We start from the raw sequence: 27,450 nt of genomic DNA, 5'->3' as shown, positions 1-27,450 counted from the left end.
GACTCACTAGGCATTTAAGCCCTCACTGAAAGGGGAGAGCGAAACATCTGACTGACAGCAAAGGAGGAAAGGATCAATTGTTTTACTGCTTCACCTCTCAGTTCACACACATTAACAAGGAAACCGCTCAGAGTAACGCAGACTGCTGTGCATGCAGTCAGCCTGATGAATTCCGAGGAGGCGAGTAGAAAGGGAAGAGTGGTCATTGTTGAAATAAAAATTGCTCGCTGAGAGCAGAGTGGTGCTCACTGCTAAGAGCCTCACGGGAGGAAACACCCCACATACTAAAGATAATTATCTCACCATGCAAAAATACACATAATTAGGATGATGGGAGGGGGAAGATATTTCATCTACTCATGCATCACACTTAGCACAAAATTTGTCTCTGGCATGTCTTGGTTACAGTATCCAGGACCTTTGGTATGCCACCAACAAGCAAGATTTCATAAATCTCATATGGGTAGTTAGACCCACTGAATTCACACTCTCAGGTGACTAACAGAAATGCACAAAACACCCTCATGAATCCCTTGAACTATTGGCTGTTCTAGCTTAGTTTTCACTCCCTTTCATTTTAGCTTGGTAGCTTTAGTCAGAATAAGCTGAGCTACACCGACAGGCCATGAGTATACAGTGTTTATGAAGAAGTGGTTTTGTACAATTTATAAATGTTAGAACTTGTACAAAAAAAATCTCTTCAGGATAATAATGTTCTAACTAACTGAGAAAATGTATAGTGAATTAGATTTTAGCAAACACAACTGTAGAGAGCAGCAGGTAGCATACTGCCTCCATTGCTCTCGGGCAGAGGTTTTTAAAGTCTGAAACTGTGGGCTCACCCTCAGATAAATTCAAGACGACGCGCCTCATAGTTTTAAAATCACTGCTCCGGGGCGTTCTGTGAAAGCTGTTTTAGCTTTATTACAAAGTGGGGCTTTTATTGACAAAACCATTGCAACCTATTAAGGGCAATATCTTTGAAGACCACCTCTTACCCCTGGGAGTTACAGATCCCAATAAAAGCTCATCAAATCAAGTACACTCTCATACACTGACAGCATACACTCACCTGTACTGAAGAGCTGATTTCAGCAGCAAAACCTCCAGTTATCGGCGCCTCATGACTGATGAGCAAACGGCCAGTTTTCACCACTGACTGAAAGACAAAGACACATACAGATGATTACAGAAGGTTCAGCGTTCCCCATATTCACAGTTTCAAATCAGCAGTCACTCTAAATGATGTGCCTGGCATTATCTGCTAAACCACAACCAGGCAAGCAGGCCAATCCATGCGCATGAGAATTCAGGCTCAACACTGTTGGTAGAGCTAAATGGCTGTTCTTCTGCAGGACCAAATATCACTCAAGTCAAGTAAAACTATTTTAGAATAGTCACATGACTACCTGTTACCTGTTGCACAAGATCATTTCATCATATTCCTGTACGTGCAGCAAAGGCTAAATGTACTCATGTAATGTATGAGCATTTCAGTGAGGTCTAAAGCTGAAGTCATCCAGGCAGGGTCATAATTACAGGTGGGCTAATGGGTAAGGCATAGAGGACTTTAGCAACAAACAAATGCTCTCACGGCATTCTCCAAGACACGAAGGTCTGTATGCATTATGGAGACAGACACACACAGACACACAGACACACACACAGACACACACACACACACACACACACACACACACACACACACACACACACACACACACACACACACACACACACACACACACACACACACACACACAAAGACAGTGTGATAGGTGAAAGCTGAAGTCCCGGAGGTGCCATGCTGAGGTTGCATGTGGGCCGGGAGATGGGTGTTACCAAGTAAAGAGTGGTTCACATACTGCCTGCTGTGGTATGCTATATCTGCTTACTACCCTCAGGCTGCATGTGTGTCTGGCTGTCTGGCTGCGTGTGTGTGAGCGCGTGTATAAAATGGATATGACACAACAGTATGAGCCGGAGGGCCGATTTAGGCTGGCACATAGGGCCAACGGGACAATCATGGACATTAGAGGTCTCGGACTCCCAGGCATTTGAATTTGGGTTTTCTGTAACCTGACATTACTGCAGAAGGATGCCTCTGCTCCACCCGTTATCTACCACAGCATAAAACCAATACTATACTATAATCTCATCCACTTGCCACTGGTCCAGACCAAAGCTATGTCCGTTCTCTGCAACTTCAGCAAACCTTTCCGCTCCTCTACCCAGTTGTATTTCTGTTACTCTCCAGCAATAAATTGGGTACGCACCTCTGAAACTCAGAATCATCACCACAAGTGATGTGCATGTTGGTACCTGCATTATTTTGAGCATTTAAAAATTTCAAGAGGATTTAGGGACCAACATGTGTGAGTGGAATCCCTGTGCGCTGATTTTCAACTGAAATAACAGCACTATGTAATACACTTGGGGGTAAATATCAGATACCTCTCACTCAAAGCCACAAACCAAGCCACCAAACAGCCACTGTAACTAAATAACCCACTGAAATAAGCACCACATGTCCATATGGCACTGTAAATTAGGCCTGACATTCTTTCCCTCCAACAGCACCACATAGTATCAAACACCGGGGCATTCTGGGGATTCGTGCTGATGCTAAACAGGCAAGTGTTTACATTGCTGAGGTCCTGGGTTTGGCTGTGAAGCACCAACTAACTGGGGTAAACTGTAGTACTATGGCACACGAGGACTGAAGGCTAAATGCGTCTGCGCTGTGTCACTGTAGGACACCAGTACTTAATATGATGCCAATGATGCCTCTTCCTGGTGGAGCACACTGGAGCACCTTGTTATATATGCAGAGCTATTTCCAAGATGGAGTGCAAAGGCTCTTTAAGTTTTTAGTGTAGAAAAGCTAAACTCAATGCTTATGGTCAGAGGCAGCATATCTTTAATGAGTTGAGGTGACTGAGTTCAGTGTGCAAAAATCTCTGATTATATGACACCATCTTCAGGAATGTGGAAGTTAATAACACTGGAAGACAATAACAACAGTTCTGCACAGTGAGGAGGAATCAAGCGCGGGGATGAGAGGAGGGCGATGTCTTGATATGACATGTTGCTGTGAGGCTCGCCTTCGCACCATGACTCATACAGGTGCAGTGCTGCCCAAGCTTCTCCTTGTGACACAACCCTGCTGTGTAAACACAAGTGACAGTCACTGGCAAAGAGTCCACTAGCTGGTATAAATTAGCTCACTAGGCTATTCTAGAAAAAGCGCTGCATGCTGGTGCATACTATGACAATGAGTTTTTTTTTTTTTTTTTAAATGGCAAAACATGGTCATGTCTGGGAATGCACGATTGCATGGGTGCCCAAGTACAGTCAGTGATGTAGTTCATATGATGAGCTGAAGTCACTGCATTTCAGTCACATAGAAAAAAAACTAAAATACTCATGTAAAAGAGAATACCAGCGGTTTCACATTGTGTCTCTATAAAGATTTTTTGGGCACCTATTTCTTGCACCACTTCAATATATGCACTGGATTCAAAGTCCATACAAAAGGGGAAATTTAATGGCTTCTGTAGTCTGATTGCAGTCTTCTCAAGGTCTTACACCTCAAGCGTCCAACTCATTCAACTCACCTTACTGCCAGAGGTTCAATTACACACAGTTCCAAGAGACAGAAAAAAAGAGAGACACTCACACAGAGTCGTTTTTACATCTCTGACAGGAGGCTGTGACAGCACTCTAACTTCTACATAGTAATTGTGGCTGTAGCCTTTAACCCAGTTGCTTCCGGTTGTTGGATGGGTTTTCAGGAGACAGAACCATCCACTCTCATCGTGCGGTTTGACCCTTTTCTCAGAAGTCATCCAGTCATCTTATTTGCCCATGACAGCCACCTTCATGTCAGTAAAATTGGGACTCAGAACAGGGGCGAAGGCATCACTTTTAAGACAGCAGTGGAGCCACAGGAAATACATTGGTAACTGTAAGATGATGATCAGTTAGGTGCATCCAAGGAGAGAAATTATAGTGAAGAGAGAACGGTGAAATAGGTCATGAATCTTTCAATACAACCTCAAGAGGACATGGTGGCAGATGGGTCTCTTTGTTATGGCTTTAGACCGTGGACTTGTGCCTGATGAGTTCATTACTTTATTACTCATGTCCAGTGGATCAAATAGCATGCTCTTACCAAAATAAGAGCAGTGGGAAGACATTGTTAACTGGAAATGGCAGACTATGCACTGATAGTTAGGTAGATGTTGACAGTGGAAAAAGGTAGACAATCTAAAAAAAAGAGCTGCCAGTGGCAAAAAACAGAAGGTGAGTTTAGGATGGAGGCTGGAACTGAGAGGGAGGCTGAACAGGTCCTGAACGCGGGTTCAGTTTGAAATAGATCCTGTCCTGCTGGAGTTCTTCCAAAGACTAACCAAAGTCAAAGGGAGTTTTTATTGTAAAACAACGGCTGTGGGGTAATGAGTAATGGCGAAGGGGTGTGCCTGAAAATACCAGATTTGGGAAACTGATGAAATAAGAGAGCAAATGAGAACATAATGCAGTTCCGGTGAACAGGAAGCTGATTTGTGTTGTTACAATGTATTACTTTTATGGCTTGTTTAAACCCATTTTGATTTCCTCTCTGCTGTACTGCAAAATATTCTTGGGCAAAGTAAAGCATCAATTTTGAATGTTTCCTAACACTGTCTCGCTTCTGAGAAAAGCCAACAATCTCCAAGGAAGTCAGGCTATAAATTAGTCAACTTGTCATTTACTGCTAACATTTTCCCAGACAATAATTACACGACAAAACAAGGATACACACCCGGAGCCGTGCTTGATTTAAGTGCCAGCTAGGACACTGTGGCATCACCTCAGTGACACTAGTTTATGTTTGCCAACCTAAGTCTGAGCAGATAAACTTCCTGAATAAATAAACCTGAAAGTGCTACTCGGGTTAGAGATTCAATCTAGTAAGAAAATATAGTATTTGGGGCCATACTTAAGCAGTTGGCGAGCATTCACACTAACATTAGATTGTACCCTTTTCTTAGTTGGTGTAATATTTGAGTTCAATTACTGTTCTGTGTTTATCAAGCCAGCATCTCGCTTCTGTAAGTTGCTGGCTTGATCCATCCTCCTCCCTGCCCAGGCCGGGCTTTGAGTCAAAACGAGGGCTCCTGGTTGGTGGCGGCTGGTGGTAGTTGGGCTGGGCGACAGCTCTGGTGGCTGCAGCTTTACTACTCATTGTGCTGCAGGGCTGTCATTAGATGGCGGAGTTGTTCCGCTGGCTGCAGGGGAAATGTCATGTTTACTGCCATTCCCATACACACCCAAACCTAATGAGCAGCATGGAGCTTGTCCTCCTGCGCTCGCTCCGTCTTCACTACAGTCTGTCTCTTCCTCCTTCAGGCTCCTTCCTTCCTGACTCCAACGTTCCTCTGTGGTGCGGTTCATCTCATCCTCGTCACCAATTTTTCTCTTTGCTCCTCCCTCTATCTATCCATCCCTCAAACCATCTATTTATCCTCCTCTGCTTTCATGAAGCCTATGCTCTCAGACCCAGAGCTCCCCACTATGTGGCCTCACCACTCAGAGGCTGGCGGCCAATGACCTGGCATGGCCTCAGAGGCTAAGGTCAGAGCTGTCACTCTCCCATGGCATATATACTCCCACACATAAGCAGATGGGGGCCCCACAAAGGCATGTGCATGCATGCCACGCTGCCACATATGCACGTGTATATAGTGTGTGCAAGTAGACATCCACACGTGCAGACATACACGGCTTCTCATGCATTGCTTATTCAAGATTGATTTACGTTTCCTGACGGTGACGGTGAGTTACTTTCACAGGTTGCCTCCTGCTGTTGATGCTTGTCATGGTATTTTGGCATTAAAGTGTCATCTTCACGAAAAGGAGACATGCACATAGGAGTAAAGAGATCTAGGAAAAGAGTGGCATATTTGCAGAGTACATGTTTATCAAGTATAAATAGTTACTGTATCACAGAGCACTAACTCATACTAAAAGGATAGTGTACAGACTATGGGGATGGGAAGTGAATAAAAACAGTCCATACTTGGAGCTAAACTGGGCTGCGGTTTGACTGGTGCAGAATCACATAATGTGCTTTCAAAGTTTTCAAAACACATGCAAGTCTTTCCAGAGGAAGTTGCCAACACTTATTTGTTGGATCTGTATTTTTATGCCACTAAATTGGTCAAGAATAATTTAAAAATAGGGGTGATGACAAAAACAAAATCTTCTGTGCTTGTACTGTATGCACACACGCATACACTAGACTGTAAGTGACTCCCGCCTTCCCATATAGTATTCCTCCTCTTCCCTCAGGCCGTCCATCAAAATGCGACAGGAAGAGAAAGTTTAGGTCTGTGCCACCACCGAGGAGTCGTCCTTGCCGCTGGATCGGCTGGCTTCTCTCCCTTCCGCCGACCCTGTAATTGCGCGGCCACCACAGGGTCCTAACTCATGCGCCACCATGTGATCTCCGTGACAAATGAGAGTCGGGACGAGGCTTGACTACTCACTGGGGCCTTTAAAGTGGAACTCTGCGATTAGCGGAGAGGGGTGAGCGCTCGGCGAGCCGGAGGCCCTGTTAAATCACAGCACTGTGAGGGAAGCAGGGCGGGAGGAAACACAAACACTCAGTTACTCTTTCGGTGCCATACACTCGCTCTCTCTCTCTCACGACAGAGAGAGGGAAAGTGAGAACCACTGAGAGAGAGAGGGAGGGTGAGAGAGCACAAGAATGAAAGAGGAGAGGAGAAAGTGTAGAACAGCCTCGGCACTGGGCGGAGGGCCAAGCCATCCTCCAGAGGAGCCAGGACGCCAGAGGAGACCTCAGACAGAAATAACTCCAAACATCCCATAAAGGCCCATTAAAACCAATTCATCTCAATTACTCCCTGACACACACACACACGCACACAGACACACATAGACACGTACGCACACACAAACACACACACTCTCTACCTTTCTGCCCCGCAACCGCATTCTACCTCTGACTGTGCATCAGTGTGTACAAACAGATACATGACTACTGTACGCACTCCAACTTGATGACAGCTCTTTGTGAGCATCCCACAGACTGCTACATGTATGAGCAGACAGCAAGCTAGTAAAAATCAATCTGTGACTTTTAAAAGGTCCTATAAAATCAGGTATCATATAACAAAGGGGTGGTTTCTGGGGCTGCAGCATACAAACTATTTTTTGTAAGGAGGATTCTTACTCAGCAGGATAAGCTGTAGTAGCATTGAAGTTAATAAACCTTATTTATTTATTATTGTACTGTGTAGTATTGTACTTTGTTTCATTTCAAGTCTCATCCATCATAGAGTAAGAACAAAAGTGTGTGCGTGCTGCAGCACACACAGGAGACGCTGCTCGTGTGTCTGTGGCTGTACGAGGTCAGAGCTCAATATGTCTTGTACTTTTCACAGTGTAATAAATTTTTGGATCAACGTCATGAGTTAGGGTTAACATTATTATATTAAAAAATAAATCTGGTCTAATTACTTCATATGTGTGTTTGAGAGCTGCTGCTGTTGAGTTTATATTGTCTATAACCTGTGTTGGCTGACTTGGTAAATGATTTGTCTGGCCATTTTTTTATATTAATGATTAGTCATTCAACTCAGTCATTTTTACTTCATTGTCTGAGTTTGGTCCTCTTTGCTAGTTAGCACTAATAAGACTACAATGATGAAGGCCATTGGCCATAAATGTGTCTCTCCACTCTTCTTACCATTCCCATGATATTTTCCTCCACATGGAAAACCTGCCCATCTCCCATAGTTTTTAGAAACAGTATCAGTGTTTGTGATTTTTTTTGTCTATTTACTTATTCCACACATTTGTGAAACATTTTTTTTGTTAACTATTAAACTGTGTTCTGTGGCTACGTTCTTGCTGATTTTCCATTTTGTGTTTAAAATGTATGTGTTCCCTTATAAAGTATGAAAATCCATGAGTGAAGCCAATCTTGTAAAAGATAACAATAGTAGCATTTGGCAGCGCTGTGAGAGAACCCACGTTGGTGTAATATTCAAGTTTTCACATCATTAACTGATTTGATAAAGCAGTATATACATTTGATTTGACTCTATAAAGACAATTGTCACAATTACATTGTGCATGATCAATACAACAAGCAATGTGTGTATGTGTCTCCTGCCCACATGCAGAAATCATAATACAATATGGGCTAATGACATAAAGTCTTCATTCCATTGAACTGATGGAGAATTTTATGGGAATGAAGATAATAAGAATGATCAAAAGCAAATACTGTACAAACAGTGGTGCTTTATGCTGTTAGTAACATCACAAGACACCACCACAATTTCATTAAGCCACCTTAAAAGTCACCACAAGATACAGTAAAATAAGAGGAAGCTATGAAGAAGAAAAGTAACACAAACCCCCCGCTGCAGCACACAAACCTCCACAACAGGAAACTTGTTTCATGCGTCCCAGTACCAGCAACATTCCTACAGGAGCATGGAGACAACTGCATCTGGCTCCCATCTATGCTGTCTCTTTTACAAATGTCAATGTGACAGTCACACACCGGAGTCAAAATAATTTACCACAACGTTTTTTGCATACCCATACAATATGTGAAAAAAGGGAATGAATATATGCATCGTATATCCGAAAGTTGTTGAAAAATGGCTTGATGATTGCCATTCAATCATTGCTTAAAACTAAACTCAAACCAGCAGTGACAGCCCCTCCTATATTAGTGTTGTTTGCTACCAACTGACGACGTCGGTCCCATCATTTGACTGAAAATATCTGTGTGGGGAGGTCATAAAATGGTTAGTAATACTGCTTCAGTTATAATGGCAACACAGGCAGTTAACCAGCTGGGGGGGGGGGGGTACCTTTATTACTTTGCCTATTGACTCATATCACAGTCCAATGTATGAAGCGCTGAGGTCACAGGACTGTGTGTTGCTGTGAGTTTTGACAGTCTGGTTATTTGCTGTCACCACAGCTGGATCTCATGAAACAGAGACAGCTAACGCAAGCTAGACGCCCCTGCTCTGTATAACGTGGGATGACCACATCACTCAGTGTGGAGGAGTTGCAGATGATTCAGCAGGTGATAAAATAACATGAAAAGCAACATTTAATGGGAGTCAGTGCTAATGTTAGTAAGCTAGACTAACTACAACCCACTGTCCAAGTGGAAGCTAGTTAGCCTAGCTGGCTAGCTTCAACCACCACAGAGGTCGACCACTCATACAATATCCAAACACTGCCAGCTCTAAAATATCAGTCACCAGATGCCATAGGAAACCCCCAACCATTTACAGTAAAAAGACCCAAAACAATATTTTCCTTTTTTGGAAAAACAGATATGTGCACTTTAAGAAAACTCTTAGTTGAGCAACCTCAGTATAAAAAACATTAGTGTGTTAGCCAAACTGAACTCCGAAGTTGTCAAAACATCAAAGCGCAACATACTTAATCAAAGCGCAGAAACAACAAACAGAGAGTCTAAGAAATACATGAAAATAACAGCTCAAATAATTGCGAACAAATCCCCATCACACTTGAAAGGGAATATCAAAATATTCGCGAAAAAAAACACATTAGCAAATGTGTTTTCTATTACATCTTAAGAGCTGTTTTGAAAAGAAAAACATCAAAACTTCTGTTCAAGATTGATGAAAATCTTTTATTAGTTTTTGGTTTGGTTTCAGTTTGTGTCAATAACTTGTTGATTTATGGCTGCCTTTTAAAGGATCTGGACAATCCCTGGGCAACAGACTATCTGGTGGTGTGTGCTGCATCTGAGCAGACCTCTGTTGGATGTCTCCGTGCCCTTGTGACTTCAGACACTCTGCCTTTTCCACTCAGTCCTGCTATCGGCCTTCAGGCTGACCTCGATGATCTCAATCTGCCCACACCTCTGGCCAAGGCTCCTTAACAAAACCGTCCTCTCCTGTGGAAAACTAAGGACCTGGCCCCAAAACGTGACAAGCGATCCAATCTAATGTGCCTTGTGCTTCTAGAGGGCTCGTTCCATAACAGAACAGACACTGTCATCACCATCATTGTTATTATCATATGGTACCAAAATGGTGTTTAGCCAACAGTCACTGCATGACGGAAACTGAACAGAAAAGTATGATTTCCATGCCTCATTTCCATTTTTTCGCCTATTTTCAGCAGTTTCTGGTAATTAATATCATCTGTTTGATCTATATGGGAGACACGGTGTGCTGATCTGTGGTTGTCACTGGTAGTCTGTCTCTTTTTTAAAAACAACAGGACAACCATGGCTAATATTCACAACGTCCAACTGTGCGTCCTGTTTCTCAGAGTCTATCAGAACCGTGAGCCAAAATTTTTTTAAGTGTGGATTCAGCCACATATCTCCAGTGAGTGACACTGAGAAGTATTTGAGAAATCTCCAGTGCCTAGCTGTGGAATGTAAGCAGTAGCTGCTGCCAGGAGGAAGAATGGAAAAGAAGTCAGTAGCAGACAGTCAAGTGGGGGGTGGGGGGCTGGACGAGACGCACAGGGGAGATTATTATACCTTCAAATTTTTTGGTGAGCCACAAATGGCCTTCATCAATTTACACTTCTGATCCAGATAAATTACCCAAATGCTGTGAACTGAAGTGTTGGTCAAGGATTTCTCCTTTTCGCAGAGTTGCATTACGCCATACTTTTCACCAGCTGGACCCATCACCCCAAAACAACCATGAGTAATTTTCCACTGATATAACCACCGAAACACTGCGCTAGCACCACACAAGACAGAGTTATGACACGCACATCGGCCAAATGGCACGTAAGATCCCACCTCGCCCCAAATCCCCCCTCTCCCGATTCCAATCTTTATTCAGCTCCCTCTTGCCCCGCGTTTTCTTTCTCTCCGCAAAGTCCCGCTGGTTCGGTCCACAGAGCGCAGTGTTAACATTGTAATTACAGACGCGGGCTACAATAATAAGAATGTGGGGAACGGGGCCCAAACCTCTGGCCACTTTCTTCCTGTGCCATTTTCTTCTACTTTGATTGTTTCCAGTGTGTGTGTGTGACAGTGGGCCAAAGATATTAGGAGCGTAGTGGTGGGCCAGTGAGCAGATACTGGCTGAGACCCCTCAACTGAAAGGGAAACACAGGCATGAGCCCGGCCCGTCTGTGTGCTAATCGCTCGCAGGCTTCCACGCCATCCCCTGGCCCTGCTCCAGACCACAGATTCAAATAAAGGCAGAGTCTGCTCAGCGCTGCGCTGGCTGTCAAACCTGGCCTCACCAATGCAAGGGCAAAACCCACAACCTGAATCAAAATGATATGTAGGCTCACGATGCTTTTTGTTGTTGCATTAGTCTCCCATCAATTGACAGAACAAACTGACTTAATGTAGAGCCAGTTCATCAAAGGTTTTACATCTGCTGTTCTAAACATCCAGCGTTTTTCCTGGGAACAGTCCTCCGTAAGAAAAAAATACAGCTGCATTGATATGACAAATTACACAATGTTGTGTTATATGCTGAGCATGTCCATCTGCTTAAGCAGCGGTTTCTAACCCCATTTACACGTGTCATTTCAAGTGTCTTGTATCTGGATAAAATCCAAGATTCAAGACACGTTCATGTACACTTCTAAATACATCAGATCACAAATGTGACTGCAATCAGTCTTTGTTTTCCTGGCTCCGTGCAAATCAGAGAAGGTGGTAACACACCTGAAGCTGCTTGAAAACTGACAAAAACATCAGAGGAAGACTACCTTCTGCACTTATCAGTTTAGTTAAAACATAGCAGTTTAGCTAGCATTCGCCAACACAAACACATGGATAAATGGTATTTATGAACTACGGAGCAGACAAAAGTTTTATCGTCTCCCTGGACTCTACCTCGTGCTGCTCTCTCACCCACACAGTTCATTCAGTGGTTGAACTGTTTATCCGATGCCTGGATCAGATAAATGCTGCAGCAGGTGGGTCCACCTTGCATTTGATGGTTTGTGCTGAAGTTGTTGGAGCCGTCGTGTTTCCCTGCTGCTTTAATCAGATAGAGATCAATGCTTCATTTCCCTGTAATTTAGCGTAACTTCAGCAGTCATTATCACAAGGCCAGAGGAGACAGATCACGGATGCATTAAGAAAAACAGACAGTGAGTTGATATTTCCACAGACCGCTTACTCACATAGTTAAACTAAGAGAGGAGTAAAGATTACGTATGCGTCTTTGAGAGACAGATGCATTTACATCTTTACAACATCTGGCTGGAATGTGTCTCCCACTACATTTGGATTCAGACACTTTCTGCTTTTTACATTTCTTTTTACCAATTTAGGATTTTTTTTGTTTGTTTGTTTCAAATGAGCTGAGAGACACCCAAATGTTTCTACACACAGCCTGTACCCCTGGTATGAAATCGCTGCTCTACAGATCACCATCCTATTAATAACATCTGTCATTTGTCCTCATGGATCATTTCTTTCTGCAACAACTATAAAAGCTTAAAAAACAGAACCTTAAAATAAAGTATCTGGTGCTATCACTAATGATCAAGAGTAGAAAAAGTATTAAAGGAACTGAAACTGAAAATTGTTAATTGTGCATTTGTCCTTTTTAAATGATGGATTCACGTGTAACGTTAAAATGACTTTGCAAATGACTGAAAGCCTTACCTGCAATGTTTCCTGACATAATCAGCTAAAATGTTTTACAGTTCTTCATTTTTTTTCAATAGATTCACATTAAAGCAATGATTTTTTCTGTTATTTGCATGTTTTTATTGCTTCAGAATTAGGGGTCGTCCATTACCATTTTATCATACTCAACATTTACGGAAAGAAAAAAAGACATTACGTCCTAATAAAATTTTAAGAAGTATCAGACACTCATATGGTTACAATTTCACAGAGGCTCATTTACCGACCGTGCTTACAGTATGTGCCATTACTACTGTCCAGATGGTTTTTGCGGCTAATTTTTTTCCTGTAGCTTTGCTCTTATTTGAATAACGCTGCTCTAAAAAAAAAAAAAAACTGTGGAAACAAACACAGTCCTAAACACAACACGGTCCTAAACACAGCAGAAACAGGCAGGTCTTGGGCCATCATCTGAGGGCCACCTGTTGGTAGCTGTGATTTGCTGTTCTACACTATTATCATAATGACAAGCTCAACGCTCGCCTTTCTATTTGGGAGATGAAGCACAAAGGATGGGTCATCATTTCTACTGTATGTTCTTCAGCTGGTTTTCATGGAAATGCAGAGCTCATAGGAAGCTGCTGCTGGAACGAGGATGAGAGATGATGTCACTGGGCTCAGACGTTGCCCATCAGTGTTTCAAGGCTGGCCGTCAGCACAGCCATCAGTGTGGTGACAACTTAAATAAAACCTGCTGCGCCATGTTCACATGCAATAGGCAAAATAGGATCAAGTAAGCGCACTCTGAACCAGCATTTGCCAGCAGACTTGTTTCAACAAATTTCCATGTGGCCGTTCAGAAACCTGGCTTCACTGGACGATCTCCACGCATTTTCATAAGTCAACATGATCCTAGCTGAAACACAAGGATAATGAGGTTGCTGCGACTGGTAGATGTCGAAGCAGACTTCTTAAGTGGTGGGATAGGGAAAGTGTCCAGTCCTTGTAAAATCTAAATTTGTCACTTTTCTCTGGCTTCAGCACAATCAAAATGTGAAAAAAATAAAATAAAATCAGTTTATTTTTTTCCACTGACCACCTGACAAAACATAAATGCTTCAAGTTGTGGAATTGTTAATAAGCTGACATCATGATCATTTATTCAGTAACTGAGCTCAGGGTCTCTTGTGAATGGAGGAAAACTCCTGATTTTTATGATGGAGTTATTAAAAACGCTACTGCCAGATGTGGCAGAACAATCCTGTGTCAAAACTGGGAAAACATGTATTAAAAAAAAAAGAAAATGATGGAGGATTCTTGCCACAAAGGAAACTGATCATCAAACCAAAAGCTCACTTAACCACAATTATTCTGACATTGATATTAGATCAAATTTTCCAAAACATGTTCGGAGAAGGTTGAGAAGAGTGTTTATTGGTAAAACTCAGCGTATTGATATTGCTTGTTTGGTTTCCTGACTGAAGGCTACAGCCAGACTTCTTTATCAGTCATAAATATTTAAGTTATGGTTTAAAGCAAAGAGTCTGTTTCTATTTGTTATCAAAAGGCTTTTCGTCTGAGGAAGCCAGAACCAGTTTTGCATAAATACAGACAATCAAATGTTTTACTCTAAGCATCATCTTTTTAACAATTCTGTTCCATACTAATGTGTGGAAGCAATTTCTGAAGATTTTCCAGCAGTCTACGGCGCACTGCTCCGTTCAGCTGACAGATCATTCACCCCATATAATTATGGTAGGTGGGATTAAAAACAAGAACAACCACAGCCATCGAGCCAAAAACAACATGCTGAGCTTGACGTTGAGCAGGAAACACTGGTGGCTCCTTGAGTCCATTTGCTTTCATGTCTTTTTCCACCTCAGCGCATGACAAACAAACATATCTGAGGGTACTGTGTCCTGCCTGGCTCCCGCCTGCTTCCATACACTGTATTTACCTGCTGTCTTTGGCTCGTGGCACACATTACAGCTTGAAACCATTAAGTGAGAATGAGGGGGTAAGCAGAGCCTTGATAAGGAGGTCTTATCTGTACAGTGAGTCAACAGACGCCAGAGCACTCAGAACATGCAGACATCGCAACCTGCATCACTTCCAAGAATCAGAACAGATGCTGCACATTCCTCCTTAACCCCCCTCGCCCCCATTTCTGTGTCCTCCGTCAACCATCCATTAAATGCTGCCTTTGTCTGCCACTCAAACCGATATGCATTTTATATGTTGTGAGACTTATAAGATATATTAATGCACTTGTGCACTGCAAGTCATTAAGCGACTCCTCCTGCGTGTGTTCCTCAGGGTTGAACAGGTTCAGCCAAATTGGTTGCATCACTATGAGGGCTGAGATCCAGGCAGCACTGCAGTCACAGAGACTTCAGCTGCAGCGCCAGCCAAGAGACACATCTATTGAGGGAGGAAGTTTACACACATTTAAGAGAAGACAGTGAGCTGGAGAAAACCGTTACCAGGCACACCAGGGACCTACAGGCCTTCTCATGTCCTGAGAGCAGAGCATCAGGGTCGGCACTGCTCCCAGTATTCACACGTTGTAATATCAAAAATGTAATGTCAAACATTTTGGCGTGATTTTACACAACATGTCTGATGAGATTAGAGAACCACTTTGACATTTCACAATTCAGACAGGCCTGAACAGCTGCAACTCCCAGGCAAAGCAGCTATTGTTTAAAATATGTTTTCCTAATGCCATCAGGAGTCAGGCTATATACATTATAATAAACTATAATGAAGGCAATGTGAATAATATGATGCTTCCACATCTGAAGTAGCAAATTCAAACTTTCTGTCCTCATTGAACTTAAGTCTCTCTTTGTGTTCACAGCCCACATGTTCTTTGTTGTGCTGTGGTGCAGGGATACTTGTACCACAGCACAACAACACATGCAGCCACAGTGTTCCTAACAGAGAGGGTTGTGTGTTTTTCCACCACTCACGGCTTAGGGGACACGTGCTCTTGTCACCAATAGTATGTAATTGAACAAAGATCCAATTATACAGCAACTTTATCTCATGAATGCACATTTTTCAACCCATCTGTATTTGCTCGAAAAGTCTTCATGAAAGGTCTAAATGCTTAACAAAATGCAACTCCGTTCCAGACTGCTGTCACCCTGCCAGACAGGTGCATGCTCGGTAAACAAGGCCAAACACTTAGCATGGAGGTGGACAGCTGAGATGTGAATCATGCTGGACATGACACACATGAAGTCAAGTTGACCACAGCCAGTGTGATAAAGGAGAAAAGCTGTTTTTAAATCCACCTTGAAGTGGGTGTTGGATACTCAAAAGACAGATTTTGGATGATGTATGACTTTTATAGGAGCAGATGGGGACTTGCAAACTCACAGGCTAGCACAGACTTGTTCAGAGGACATGCCCTGACTAACTTACTCCCAGTGGTTGAAATGAAGCAAAATCTCTGGGATGAGTCCAATAATACTGAGTGAGAAAGTCAGAGATAATAGGGAGACAAACAGAAAAATGACAGACTGAGCTTTGTGCTCAGGGAGAAACCAAGAAGCACAACACAGGCTATAAAAACAGCTTTTCCCCCCACTGCGTCTTGTGCATTTACCTTTTGGTAAAAGAATTAGTGTTGTAAAGTTGACTCTTTCAATACATCAATCAGGAAAAGAAGGAAGAAAATGCTTTCACATTTACTGTAAACCCTGCACGAATGCAGTGTTTATAGCATTGTAAACCATCGATCTGTAGGGATTACGACTGTCACTTTTTATTTGAATTTCAAACTCTGTTTGAGCACGGAAAAAGACTAAATATTCTAACTGTAAGCACAACTGACCGCCTGAAGTAGTTTGCCTCTTGGTCCATCAGAGGCTCTTCAAATTCAGCTTGACCTATTGCATATTGCTCGGTTGACTTATCAGTAAACTCATAAATAAAAATGGAGGACACTAGAGAACAAAGGCGTGCTGACCGGATAATAAACAACACCAAAACACCACAAGTGTGTATTCCGGGTTCTACACTATAGGTGGAAGCATTACTCTCAAAGATAGGGCTGTTAGCTGCCTTTCTCTGCAAAAACAAATCCAAGGGCTCACCTGCGAGCTGCAGCCTAAGTGAAGCCGCAGCGGCATGAGAAATGCGTGGCGCGACGTCAACTGGGGAACCCTTTTCTGGCAGCATACTTTTCACCACACTCATCCTCAGGACCCTCACTAGCAGCCCATAAAAAGCATTACACTGTGTGAACAACTTCAGAGGGCTTACAGGTAGAAAAAAGGAAATTTGTCCACAAGCCTCTGGCAAAATAGAAAATATATAACTTGACATGACATGATTTACTTTTGCTGTGACTAGCATGCAAGGACTTGGGAGTCCTCCTGTGGGTAAGTATTGCAGCTTCATCTTGGCCATATTAGCCAGTGATGCTACTGGCTTTGTCTTGGACAGGCCTGATTAGAACGGCAGATGTGCTCGGTGGTGGACAGAGCATTCACACAAGTTAGGGTAAGTGAAGAGCCACCAAGGGGAAGAAAAGAAGCTCTTTGTCGAGGTACATGAGGTATCCTGGGCGTGCGAACTGCTGCCCAACAGGACCCGTGTGCAGTGTGGTCTCCCTCATGGTTTAAGAAACAATGACTGTATTACGGACAGGCCTTGGCGAGCCACTCTGATTCCTCAATGGCCTGGAAAACCTGAGAATGAGGCTGAATCAGCAGCGATGGACTAATATCCTATAATAATGAGATGAAATCTTTCTTTTTATACTGCTGACTGTCCAACTCAAAGCCAAGTCAAACAACGGACGGAAATGTTGGCTAACAGGCCATCTGAACAATAAGCCATGAAACGACAGGGGGTTAAGCAGACCGCTCAGCGAGGAATCAAAAGCTCTTATAGACATCATGTCCTCCTAACATGAGCATCTTTACACAACTACATCTCCACATGTACTCTGCCCAAGCACGACAAGGAGACTTTCCACAGCATATCATCTGAGCCATTGGTCTGGCAGAGGAAAACCAGCCATTTTGTTTATCCCTTAAAGAACAACTATTACATTCACTGGACTGCTCCAGAGAGCGGGACAAAATAAAATACACTCACTTTTTCTCTACATGTACAGCACTTTCGGCCCATGATTCTCTTTGTCAACGAAACGGTTGAATATATTTAGATCCAAGTATAGCTACTGGCTGCCAGAATGGATCCCTCAGGAAACAGAGAGATGGCATGTTCCTCCAGAGCACTGCCTTAATGATCTCTCATGCTAAAAGACACATCATTCTTCATTTATTTTATATATCCACGCTCAAAAAGAACACAGGCTACATATAAATCAGCTCACCACACACACTCTCTCTCACACACACACACACACACACACACACACACACACACACACACACACACACACACACACACACACACACACACACACACACACACACACACACACACACACACACACACACACACACACACATCCTTGACTGAAAGATATGCGAGGTAAATGTGACTCACAGGAAATTTTAATTGGCTGCCAGCAGCCGGATGTGCGTCTGCGGCCTATCTCACTGTCTGCACACTCACTGCATCAGATGGCCAGTTAATAAGCGGTACAAAAGGCCAGCTTTACAGAGATGTGTGCATGCCGGAAAAGCTGGACACCAGGTGTACAATCTTTTGAATTAAGAAGCTGATACAATGTCCTGGCTACTCCCTCTCTAAAGCTAAGAATAGCACTGGCCAAAAACCATATTCATGAGAGGATAACAACCTTTACAAAAGGCTCCACTGACTCTTTACCATTTGTTTAGTAACCCAAAACCCATGCCAACTGATGTGAGGTTTGTACACCACACCTTGCGTCAGGGCTACACAGGGATGTTGTCATAAGCACTGATGAAAATATAATCTAGTGTCCTGCCAATGCTTTGTTATGTTCTGTTATCAGCTATGAGGAAGGGCAAAGCCCACGTTGATCGACTATATGTCCAAGAACATTGAAAGATAAAATGAATGCTGGCTAACAACTGGTGTCTTGCTGTAATATGTAAACTCTTCCAGGCTGAAGCGATTAATCAACTCATAGATCAATCAATAGACAAATCTAGTATCTAAGGATTAAGAGCATGTGCACATGGAATAAAGTGATGCCGCATGGCTGCATTGGCATTCTAAAAATACGGCATTTGCCCAAAGAGAAAATCCTTTTTTTCTGGAAATTATGTTTGAAAAAGCGAGAGCTGTATTATATTAGAGGAGTAGACAATAACATATTATTCACAACACAAGATATTGTTTTCCATTGCAATGAGTGTCTCCTGCAGAGTGTTGTGTTGTGGGTTGTTTGTGGCCTTAATGTAGGCCAGCAAGTATCTACAAGTTTGTAAAGCACGTCTGTTGGACTTAGACTTGAAATGTTTGGTTTGTGCAGTTTAACCTACAGGATCACATAGCATGTGTTGCTGCTACGGAGGAAAGAAATGAACGACGAATGAAAATGAGTCACAAGTGTCTCGTGACATTTTTACCCCAGAAACACACAGGGGACGATCCACCTGTCAAACGGTAAAGAATTACCGCTGTCACAGATGACAAAGAGCTCAAACAGACAACCTGAAAAATGTTATCTGCAGGAAAAAATTCCTTACGTTTCTTACAAGATCCTGACAGGAGATTGTGTGAGTATGTGACTGACAGTCGCATCACAAGTTCAATGAGCCTTTGGTGGTTTGCAGACCAGCAGTTCAAAATCCAAAGATATTCAATTTACAATGATATAAAACAGAGAAAATCAGCTAATCCTCACCTTTGGGAAACTGGAAGCAGAGACCTTTTTAGAATACATGCAACTAACCCATTACATGTCTACCTTTAGACACCAGAGTTTATCTCAGCTTTACGTCTTCAGCACCATTCATGCACTGAAGGAACAGGACAACATACTGCATTGATGCTTTGTGCATCAGTGCTCATCCCACCACCTTTTAGTCAAGCTGACAAGTTTTATGTAAGCCTAACCGCACCGTAGCACTCACATTTTCATTGTGACTAATGCACATCTGGACATTTGCCTGTGTGCTTCAGATTAATTAAAAGATAAAATAAAAGTCATTAATGTGTGTTGCTATGTATTAGTCTGGGTGATAAGAATCACGACTTGGTCTTGAATGAATTCTGTGCCTTCACTGAGATTTGATAATAGCTTGATTAAAAGGCCTTTTCTGTGCCCAGCCAGCAGAACCCACCAGAAAAAAAGGTCCTCAATGGAGACTAAATAAATAAATAAATAAACACTCTAGGGATACCAGTGTATCAGAGTAATGCAACAATGACTTAACTGCCAAATATAAAAGAGGGAACAGGATGTGTGTGTGTGTGTGTGTGTGTGTGTGTGTGTGCGCGTGCGTGCGTGCGTGCGTGCGTGCGTGCGTGCGTGCGTGCGTGCGTGCGTGTGTGTGTGTTTGGGGCTGTGGGGAAATTGGTTTATGGGCTTTTAATAATCAAAAGGCATTCAAGAGGGCATTTGGTTGGAGGAAATGACAAGGAGAGATGTTGTTGACAAGCCTGAGGTGACAGGACTGGCACCAGGCCCACCAAGCAGCACATAAGCACTATTCAATTTTATGGTAGTTGTTTTAATGGAGCACTACTTAAAAAAAAAAGACCTCATTCACTTGAGAAGTTCCCTCTTTGAACAAACAATCTGTAACTGACTACTGCTCATGTCTTCAGTGCCAGCCCAATACTGCAGTCTCTGCCATCACTTCCAATTGACTCCCTCGTAAATTACGGCCCTCCTACTGCAATTTCATCCTCTGCCTTAACTGCTGGTTATAAGATTTGAAGAAGAAGTACAGTTCTCAGTGACAAGTCATATGCTTTGCCAGAGAAGCACAAAAATTGCTTAATAAATACGCAGAATGAAAATGTATGTGCCGATTAGGCCACAAAAAGCAGCTGTGTTGACACGTGAGGACAGCATTTGATATATTCAAAGATGATTAAAACAGCCATATGCTGAGAGGGGATGTATGTATACTGTGAAGCTCCTTGAGGTCTGCCTCAACACACTGTGGTTTTCATCTGCAATGAGTTTTTCAACACATCAGACTCTCTCCTGCTGACACTCACCCTTCTCAGTGCCATTACTGCCCATTCCCTGTCCACTCATGCTGTGCTTCTTACCTCACCTCAGAATAAATAAAGATGGCGAGCAACTCAATCTCAAAGCCCACCCAAATGAAACATTTTGTTTTCATGAGTGCCATAGCCTGCACAAAATAAACTCATAGGTGAGTCTTACCAGCTGTGGAAGGAATCCTGTTTATCAAGTACTAAAGACAACAACAGAGTCCAGAGGAACATTTCCTCTGCACCACAATAAACACATCTACAGGAGGAGGATGATTCCAGTGAACAACAGCATTGTTATTTATGCCAAATGATGATCTAAAGGTTCTCTGGGAGTGAAATCGCATGGGAATGCAGAATATGGCAACACAGTCTGTGACCATAGATAAAAGTAGAGATATTAACAGAATACGATGCACCACAAAAATACATGTAAGCGTTTTTATAGTATCAAGTTAGAAAAGGTGAGGGAATTTTCCTTTACTTGCTGTTCAGTTTCAACATGCAGTCTTGCTCAGGTTGCTGTGTTTGTAACTGTACGTGTGTCTCTGTTACCTTACAAACGGTTTCAACATCCCAGGGCAGGATGGTCTGCAGGTCAATCAACTCGCACGACACTCCCAGTTTCTCTTGAGCCATGTTGGCCACCTCCCTCATCACATGGACCTAAATTGAAAAAGAAAAGAAAGAATGTCTCTTTTATGTTTATGCAGTCAACAGTTTGGCCCTACCTGCTACAACATACACTATTTGTTGTGCTTTTTATGTGTTGTACTTCTAATGGGCTTCCACAAAAAAAAAAAAAAAAAAAAATCTAAAGGTACTGATTCATAAGAAATATTTATCACAACACAAACACCCTAGTTCCAATCTTAGTCTGGGTGGTAAATATAATTTCAAAGCTGTGGCAAAATGCCGAAAAAACAAACATAATTACGTAGTTGTGCAATACTGAATTGTGTAAATGCATCAATAAGATTCAGAATTGCTGCAAAATTGCTCTTAATATCCTGAGCACAGTACTGGCACTGCAGTACTGCAGCATGTACTGCACACTGTGCAAACAGAGAGATGTGTCATTTATAAGAACTGGTTCACAATGCAAAAAAATTCAAAACTATATAAAACCCAACAAAAACCCTCATTGTTGAATCTGGCATTTTGCAATTCAGCATTCACATCTTCTATTGAAGTGCTATGCTGTTATGCAGGGGGTAAAAGGAAAAAAGAAAAAAATATATCAAAACAATAAAATAGTGATTTTATTATACGTTCTGTAAGGGACACAGTGTGTCACAGATGAGTGCCCGATAAACAGAAAGTTGAAAACAGCTTTTTAAACCTCAAAACATGGCGTGCAACTTATTCCCATTAACTCATCATTTGTGTAATAAAGTACTTGAGTTCACTGAGTCCATGTTTACTGGCAGCCATTGTTGGCTGCTGCTAAATAAGAATCGCTGTGATAAATCTGAATCATCACAACTAGAGGAGTTGTCAACAGTCAAGCCAGACTGAGATACAGGCCCTGGCCTCAAGCTAACAAATAAGCTCAATAACTTTAAGAATTTATTATGGAAGGATGCTGCCATTACATTTTCAGCAGATAAAGTGGATCTTTCTGAGAAAGAAAACATCAAAAAAGGAAGGACTAGTAAGAAACAGGGAAAACCTTCCTCTGTTTGGCTGATCAGAAACTGAGGATCAGGCACTTGTGCTTTTACTCAGGTTTCTTTACTCTCATCTGCACAGGCCTGACAGACGAGGGGAGTAATGAGGTGTGAAAGAAGAGTGACATTTCAAAAAGGAGAGCCATGCTTTCCACTGCAGCACTGGATCCCCATTCTTCTCTGTCCACCCTTCAACAATAATAGTGTCTTTGATGGAGAAGTTTTCCTTCAATGCCCTCAGACCCCCCTCCCATGCTCCAGGTACATTTCAGCCTGGATAAGCCTATTAAAGTGGCTCGGTGCAATCAAAGTCGCAGATGACTCTCGGTGAGTTACGGGTACCCTGCTACCGAGCTGCAGAAAACAAAATCTTTTTGATGAAAAGAAAGGCAACAATGGAAAGCGTGTGGCAGACATGTAGTGTGAACACGCTGAGTCTGGGCAGATACAGCCACAGACTGAGAGACCCTGCTGGGATAGAGGGGCTTGTGATAGACTTAGAGTTAATCCACTGCTTGCGTCTGTGGCTTTAAACGTCATTTAATGAATATGGCACTGGGATCCTTTTTTCCCTGTGGCCATGGAAAATGATCCAAAGATAGATGACAATTTAAAACTACTCAGGTCACCCACTGAGAGTCAGTCAATGGTGCAGGGGATCGTCTACCTGTGTCCCCCAGGCAACCAGGGTGACATCACTTCCTTCCTGTAGGATCTCGGCCTGCGAGAGTGGGATGGTGTAGGTCTCCACAGGAACCTGCTCCACTGAGGAAACACGCAAACACATTCAGTAACACATTAATATGCCATCAGTGCTTGCGTGCAAACACATTACATGCAAATTCACATGAAAAATAACCGAGGGCCCATTCTGAACACGTTCATTAATCATTTCCCTGTGCACCCTGTGGTTTTCATGTGAAATATTCAGATACCAAACTGACCGGACCTCAAAATGATAGACTAGATGACAAACTGGTGAAATGACAAGATTGCCAAAGAACACAAATTCCTACTCTAGAACATTTTATCTGGCCCATTTCAAATGCTTCTTCATGCTTTTTCCAGAACCTCATCTCTCACCAGAGACAGTGTGCGCACAATCTAATGTATGACCTAATGATATCTTCTGCCAGCTACAAGCCCATAACCCTGATTAATCTTGACAACAAAACATTGGTGGGATGGGATATCAATCAGAAAAGGGGCCACATGAACGGGACATCGGTCCAAAAGGGGGGGGCCTCGCAGCCAGCCTCTCTTTGAACCAAAGTCCAAGACAAAGTGCATGTAAGTATATGGCTTGAATAATGGTTAATAATGTCTTGGAAACCTGAGGCATGGTTATGGAAATCATTACAATGCAAAAACTTATCATAAACTCAAACTGCCATCACTTTTAAACACGCTGCTTATTAGCAATATTTATACTGTCCAGACACAACATATAATCACAAAATGTAATATTTTAAACCATCTTTGAATTTCAGTCACCATTATGGCTTTGGCTGTAAAACACGTGGAACACAAAGTGTGAGTGGATTCTGGGGGAACCAAGCTGCTAAAAGCATTCCTACATGGCAACGCATGAAGTCAAAATTACAATTAGGCCGGGTAATTATACTCTGGAGAGACGCTGGGTTTGAGACCTTTCTGGAAACCCTGAATGACTTCCATGATCCTTTCAAGCTGTAAAGGAAAGAAAAATTGCCCATCCTGACAACTCAGTATGTTAAAACAACATGAAGGGGTTGAATGAATCATATGCAACTCCTGGATTCGGCTTCCAGACGAGACAGAAAATAGGCTGTTTGAGTGGAATAATAGCATTTTGCAGAACGTTAAAATTGAATTATGAAAACTAGGTTAGGGTTTAATAAGTGGAATCTCAGGCCCCACAAAACAGTAAGGCCTCGTTGAGACAAATGTGTGGTTTTTATCTTAAGAGGGTGGCTGCAATTAAAAACATGACCTCATAATCCAGGCAGAGATCATTAGAGGCATCAAGACCTGGCACAAGAGCTCTGCCACTTTAAGATATCAAAATAACTCCTTAAACACCACCAGCACTCAACCCACTGTGTGAGACGGATGAGTGATTTGTCACAGACCATGTGTTGATGTGGGTGGGTTACGTTCATTTACGCTTGACTAAACTAGCTGGTTAGTAAGCGCATCCTCCTTGATTGACAGATCCATGTTTTAACATATCTTGACTTCAATCCATCTGCAGTTGCTGCAAGAAATAACATGGCACACAAGATCTCACTTACATACATCATTTTAGTGATGTAACATCTCATCACTCCTCAAGGGGCCAATAAACCAGAATCCACATCAACTGAGCAGCAGTGAAAACAAAAACCCTGCCAAGAACACACACCTGCTCTTGGCTCCCCCGATGAACCACGTCAATCTGAGACATCATGCTTGTCTTATATTTCATACCCAATGGCTTGCTCCAACACAGCACTATACATTTTCCAACACACATAATCACAACTGGACCAATCAAATGTCAGTTCCTTAATAGCTTTATTAGGCCGGAATAGCTGTGAGGTGTGCAACAAATAGGGAGAGGTGTGATGAATGGAGTCAATCTCTTTGAGCTGATGAGTCGTTAAATATCAGACTGCACTGTAACATTAGCAACGTTTCGGACAACGATCACTCACCCACTGCTTTAGGTGAACCACTCTCAGCAGTCAGCTGTAAAATTTCATAGTTGCATCTGGCTCTTATCAAAGTGAGAAACTAACAAAACTTAAAAAAAATAAGAGCCTTCACTTTGAGGCTGGTAGTACCAATGTGTTCTGGGTCTGTCTTTCATTACTATAATGAGCTCAAACATCATCTTCAAGCCTCCAGTGCTGTTTTAATCATGGATATCACACAGCCAAGGCAGCACTGTTTCGCAACAGCTGCCAAAGACTGTTTATAGAGTTTATTACGACTTTGCTGGACACCTTTTTGCATGGCGGCCTGCCCAAAGCCATGCTGGCCTTCAGCTTAACCATGCTTGCCTGAACACTGATGATCCCTCCGCACAGGGGGAGAGGGGAGGGGGAGAGGATTCAGCTCGGCACTGTCAACACTTCACAGCCCATTTAGACGGTCTGCTTCACACTTGTGGTCCTGCTGATCTCACATTGTTTGCAGTCAGACATATTGTTTGTTTGTTCTGCCTCACAGCTAAAGGGAGAACATTTGCTTTCAATAAAGAAACCAGGCAAACGGATCGAGTGCCAGCAAAGCATGAGGCTGGAGGAAGCTGAACATGGAGAGGACAAATGGACAATCCTAACACGTGCTTATTGTGTGTTGCCTTAAATTTAAGAGTCACTCAGAATCCAGCTCACCTGCTGCTCTGTACAGGATCTTGGGCTCAAAGAATATGCAGGGGTTCTTGTCAGTGATGCAGGAGATGAGCAGCCCCTTGGCCTGCACTGGACTACGAGGTATAACAATCTGAGGAACAGATTACACACGTTATTAGACCCAGTAATGTCAAGAAAACTTTCACTAGTGCTACAGAAAAACATGCAAATCTGAGCTTTTTAATATTTTCTATTTGCACATCTGATGACATCTCTTTTCAAAGCATGTAATGCAGAATGGCTGCAGTAATAGTTCTCATCTCCTCTGCTCTGTGGCATTTTAACTGTGTCAGAAATTACATCTCTTAACGGCATTTAGGTCAGAACTGGGTATCATGACAACACTGAGCTAAAGCTGAGTCGAGCCTGTCCGGACGTGTGTTGGGACTGACCCTCAGCCGGAGCTCACAGTGCTGATAGTTTAAACAAACATTAGCATTCATCAGCCTGACCTTTGCAGGGAGACAACATGTTTATTACACTCAGCGATGGTTACTCACAGTGGATGAACTGGAGCTGTAAACCATGCAGTCATTCCCAGTCTGTGGCTTATGAGAGACTTTGATGATTGTACGTATACGAAAAGAGAGGGATGTTATATCTCAGCATTATAACATGGACTTGTTTACTTAGAGTACATGCTGTTAATTCCTATCAGTGACACTATCTGTGTGTGGGAGAGTTATTCCCCTCCTCACGCCCTGTTCACTCACATGAACTTGAAGTGGCAGGCTCTCTCTTGCCTCGCTAGAAGCCTGAAGCGTGCAGGTGTTCTGCATTTAGCTTGAACTGTATATACCTCTAAATTTATGACTGGGCACTTTTTTTTCCAGTTGCCACTACACTGGGGCATCAGTCATCCAGTTTCTTCCTGTTTCTCTGTACTTCTTATTCAAGTGCCTCTTAGCTTGTTATGGCTGAGTGGGGAAGCTGTTGAACATGGCAATCGGGGATTCCTCTAGTTCATTTGAAGTACTTAGTAAAGTTGAGTTGGAGCAGAAAACAGCTGTTCTTCCATTTATGAATCGAATCAAAACAAGCACGATTGGTTATCTCCGAGTCATTGCTCCAGTGTGCCACAGGACATCTGCATTAAGTTGAACTTGGTGCCGCTGGGTGGCTTTTGAGATCTGAATCGTGCCAAGCAACTGTGAAGTTTGGAGGGGATGATGAGGGTATCAACAAGACACTGTTGTGAAAACTGCTTCACTACCTGCCTCAGTAGAGCGTAGTTCTACAGTTCAAATATCTCAGCAGCATCCGAAGCCTAGCATACACACCACAGCACACACACACCAGGATGTTCTGTGTGGTATAAAAAAAAAAAAAAAGCCATAATACTCTCAGCCAGTAAGAAATGTTGGTTTTCTGTTCTTAAAGAGCAAAAGAACTATTTCTTTCCGCTTCTATATGAGACAGTCAGATAGTAGTTAAATCGTTGGTTTCTCTCCGACCAACTCCCTCATCACCTCTGCAGCCTCATGTCCTCCAGTGTTACTCCAGTCCTGAGGAAAATGTACATTTCTCCAACCTGTAGTACTCTTGTAGATTATGGTTGGAGGTTATATTCAAGATGCTTTAAGTGGCCCTGGCTTTACTGTCGAATACTTATAAAGCTTTTTACCAACAT

At 42.7% G+C, this 27,450-nt stretch overlaps 1 protein-coding gene across 1 annotated transcript in view; it reads right to left on the bottom strand.

Moving 5' to 3' along the window:
- The window catches only part of bckdhb (branched chain keto acid dehydrogenase E1 subunit beta), a 49,438-nt gene that overhangs the window by 12,191 nt on the left and 9,797 nt on the right, over window positions 1-27,450 (bottom strand). Inside the window, exons 6-9 of the mRNA XM_070967206.1 lie at window positions 25,803-25,911; window positions 23,111-23,208; window positions 21,329-21,439; window positions 1,073-1,159 (exon numbers count right to left, since the gene is read on the bottom strand). Of these exons, the coding sequence (XP_070823307.1) occupies window positions 1,073-1,159; window positions 21,329-21,439; window positions 23,111-23,208; window positions 25,803-25,911 (405 nt within the window). The remainder of the gene's footprint in view (window positions 1-1,072; window positions 1,160-21,328; window positions 21,440-23,110; window positions 23,209-25,802; window positions 25,912-27,450) is intronic.

This window comes from Chaetodon trifascialis, chromosome 7 (assembly GCF_039877785.1).
Source record: "Chaetodon trifascialis isolate fChaTrf1 chromosome 7, fChaTrf1.hap1, whole genome shotgun sequence".
Taxonomy (NCBI): domain Eukaryota; kingdom Metazoa; phylum Chordata; class Actinopteri; order Chaetodontiformes; family Chaetodontidae; genus Chaetodon; species Chaetodon trifascialis.
This window is presented reverse-complemented; position numbering and strand designations above follow the sequence as displayed.